We start from the raw sequence: 4,077 nt of genomic DNA, 5'->3' as shown, positions 1-4,077 counted from the left end.
AAATCCCTTATTGATGTAATGCTGAGTGTGTACCTCCCATTACTAGAGCGTCTGTCAAGGCATCGATCGTCCGTAACACGGGTCATGCCAAAACTGAGCGTGCCGGATTATCTTTGTGAGGCAGGATGGGAAATCGTGGTTCCCATAGTTTGAACATGGTTAATCTTAGGTTAAGTTGTCAAGTTTGACTTGAGACTTAATGGTATAGATGAGACAAGTATGCAATGATATTTGATGTCATAGTCTCATAAAAGGATCTTAGTCCTATCTATGTTGTCATTGTTTGATAATAGACTAGGTGGTAGTAGAACATTGATAGAATCTGCATTTTGTTTTGTTCGTTTGTTTTTGACTTTTTCTGTAGGACATGACATCAACCGGTAGTGTACCGAGTTTGACGATGCGATCTATCCTTGAGAAGGATAAGATGACCATGACAAACTTCTTGGACTGGTATCGTAACTTGAGAATTGTTCTCAAACACGATTAATAGACTAGGTGGTAGTAGAACATTGATAGAATCTGCATTTTGTTTTGTTCGTTTGTTTTTGACTTTTTCTGTAGGACATGACATCAACCGGTAGTGTACCGAGTTTGACGATGCGATCTATCCTTGAGAAGGATAAGATGACCATGACAAACTTCTTGGACTGGTATCGTAACTTGAGAATTGTTCTCAAACACGATTAGAAGTCATACGTCCTGGAAGGGGCTCTACCACCAGAGCCTGCGGCCAATGCCACGAGAGCCGTCAAGGATGCTTGGTTGAAGCATCAGACTGACGACATCGAGATTTCCTGTCTCATGTTGGGAAGCATGGCCCCGAATCTGCAGAAGCAGATTGAGGGAAAGAGCATGTTTGATATGATCAAACAGGTCAAGACCATGTTTCGGGAGCTAGCACGTACTGAAAAGTACAAGACGCTGAAGACTCTAGTGAAGACGGAGATGTCGAAAGGCAGCTCTGTCAATACTCACGTCCTCAACATGTGAGCTCATGTTGAGGAACTTGAGCGTATGGGAGTGAGACTCGATGGTGACTTGGTTGCAGACTTGATCCTGATGTCATTGCCTGAAGAATATAACCAGTTCGTGATGCAGTACCATATGCACGGGATGACTAAGAGTTTAGCCGAACTGCATGGGATGCTGAAATCGGCCGAGCAGGATATCGTGGTGCCCAAAACTGTGCTTGCTGTTGGAAACAACTCCACGTGCTTTTCTGGACCGTCCGTTCTAGGCTTTCGGTTTTCCGAAAATTAAACCGAAATTAGGGTTATATCACTTTATAAGAAGGAGATTAACAACCTAATTCGGCAAGAGACTTGGAGGGCCGACTTTTGGCAGAACTTGGAGGACTTTGTGAATATCCGAAAGAGTTCTAAGTCTCATTTTCTCGAAGCACAAAAATGAATAGCAGATTCGTGTCCTAGCAGACAAGTTCCAAGCGTTGGAATCCATCCCGATATGTGGATACGTGTAGATGGTGAGGTAATTTCCTCCCTTAAGTTATCGGAACGAATACATCAATTGAAATAGGTCTCAGATCGATTGTGGTAAGCGTTCTAAACCGTTTCTACGTTAAGCATGCATGCGAGGTTCTAGGTTTTATCAAAACTTTTGTTTTTCATCCGCTGTGCAAACCCTAGAACTGGTCTCTTAGGAATAGGATTCGCTCTAGAGATCATGGGAAAACCTAACATAGCCGACGTCTGGTGGACTCTGGTATTGAGAGGTGTCATTAATGGCGGAGTGAGGTGACACGCCTAGCATCGAGAGGTGACATCGATGACATGATGGGGTGATGTGTTCGAGCGGAGAAAAAAAATATACCAATGTCGGATCCGAGGGTTGTGGAGTAGATGGATTGGTTGTGCTATGCACATGGGGAGTAGATTACCTACGCACGGTGCGCGTAGAGATGATTTGACGGATTCTGTCCTGCGATTTGTCGTACAGACTTGATTGTAATTCCTGGCATGATTATTATTGATTCCATATTCGATTCCTGTTTTTTTTTTAGAATATTAGTGTATACATATATGTGTTGTTTTCTCTGGTTCGAGGAGAATAGAACTCCGGGTTACATCCGAGTTCACTCTCTAAGCAATTAGCTTAGGACGTTGTTATGCAACGTTTCAGGTCATGAGTATTAGTAGTCGAGGACATCGGAGACTTGGGCAGCGTATCAGTGCAGATCATGTATAATTATGTATTTTGATATTCTTATATCCTGGAAAATGGATTGCGTTATATCGGTGGTAGACATTTTAAGGTTTGTAATAATGTTAAACTACCACTCGACTATGTATAATTATAATTGGAAATAATGTATCATATATGTATATACGAGTGTTTTCTTCCGCTAACTTTGAAAAGAAAAGTTTTAAATTTCCGCGAATTTTTAGAATTATGTTTTTATTTTAATTGTCAATGTGACGCAACTCGTATTGCGGGATACGGGTTTCGGGTGTTACAACTTCATCATCATCACACACACACTTAATATATAATATAGAAAAAATTCCAAAAACATTGACTTTTTTTAATTTTGTCGAAAGAACATAAAACTTTATTTTTTTTAAATAAACATTAAACTTTTTTAAACGAGTCTAAAAAAATAATGAACTTTTTAAGTGATTCAAAAAATGTATGAATTTTTTTGTGATTATAAAAAAACATTGAATTTTTTCAATGATCCAAAAAAATATATGAATTTTTATCGATTGTCAAATAATCTGACGTGTTTATATTTTTTTTGTGTCACGCCAGACATTTTGTTTATTTTGATAATTGTAAAAGAGTTAAGTGTTTGTTTTGTCAAATTTAAAAAAATTTAATATTTATCTAAGAAAATAAAAAAAAAATTAGTGTTTTTTTGTCAAATTTGAGTATTTTATTGAGGTTTTCTCTATAATATATATATATATGAGATTATATCGCATTTTGTCTTTATTCCATGATACTTATGGACAGAAAGTTTACCTAATAATGTCCTAACGCATGAACCACAGTTTTATTCTATCTTTCCTACCCAAAATAAAACAAAATCGTAAAAAAAACATCACACGTATTTCTCTACGGTTTTATTATCTAAATTAGTTCAATATAGTTGTAATTAGTATAAATTTAACAATCTAAATTCGATATAAAATTTAAAATTTGATTCTCTTCTGATTTTTTTTTTATTTCAACAATTGTTTATAGCTATATATATAATTAAATCATTTATAGGCAAAACTTATCTTGTAGATGCAAGAGCCGGATTTTAGAATTCCAATCCAGGAACCCATAAAACAATAAGAGATTATAATTTTATTATGTCTTTTTTATGACATGGTGAAAAATACATCACATATGGTTTTCTATGCCTTGTTCCAATCGTAACAAATATCGAAGATTTTGGTATCTTGGTTCATTCTGCATGGTCCACTCTTCCGTACCCTCCAGATTAAGCTATCCGTCCAATCATATAAAGCATCTTCTCTACCGTCGTCATAGATATCGAACCAATGCGAGTCACCTTTCCACCAGAATCTACAAAAGTAAAGCGTCGAGCCCCAAAAATTGGGTCTGAATCTGAACGACCACGACTCGTTCGGTCGCAAGATCTTGTACCCGAGATCGTCGTTTTTCGACTTGCAATGAAACTCTAACCATATACCATCTCCGAGAACGTTGTTGATCTCGAGCGTCACTTTATCCCTGAGCCCATTAATATTGTCTGAAGGCTTATCTTGGCTCAAAACACCGTCGTTTTGGGCGAGGGAGAATGCAGTTGAAGTGATGTTGACAAGTGAGTAGAGTAGAAAGAACAAGAAGGTTGGTTTAACGGGAAAAGCCATTCCTAGGTTTGTTTTCCTTGGATTGAACAAGAGTGTTTGTGTACGATGTCTAAAGATTTAGTCTCAATTTATAGTGTTAGTGCATGGACCTCGTGATGTATTTTTTTTTACATATTTGACATGTTAAGTTGTTAATTCAAAATCTCTAGAAATGTTTTTCCATAGAAATTGGCCAAACACTAAACAATCTAGCCTTTGCTGAATTGCTAGGTTCATAACTCAAATATAGATA

At 37.2% G+C, this 4,077-nt stretch overlaps 1 protein-coding gene across 1 annotated transcript; it reads right to left on the bottom strand.

The window, feature by feature from the left end:
- Positions 1 to 3,365: 3,365 nt before the first annotated feature.
- On the bottom strand, positions 3,366 to 3,845 carry LOC104814027. Its single transcript, XM_010541872.1, has one exon. The coding sequence runs from the start codon at positions 3,843 to 3,845 to the stop codon at positions 3,366 to 3,368; it is 480 nt and encodes a 159-aa protein (XP_010540174.1).
- Between the last annotated feature and the right edge of the window lie 232 nt (positions 3,846 to 4,077).

Source organism: Tarenaya hassleriana, unplaced genomic scaffold, assembly GCF_000463585.1.
Source record: "Tarenaya hassleriana unplaced genomic scaffold, ASM46358v1 Cleome20, whole genome shotgun sequence".
Lineage (NCBI taxonomy): Eukaryota > Viridiplantae > Streptophyta > Magnoliopsida > Brassicales > Cleomaceae > Tarenaya > Tarenaya hassleriana.
Note: the sequence above shows the minus strand (reverse complement) of the source record. Positions and strands in the feature narration are given on the sequence as shown.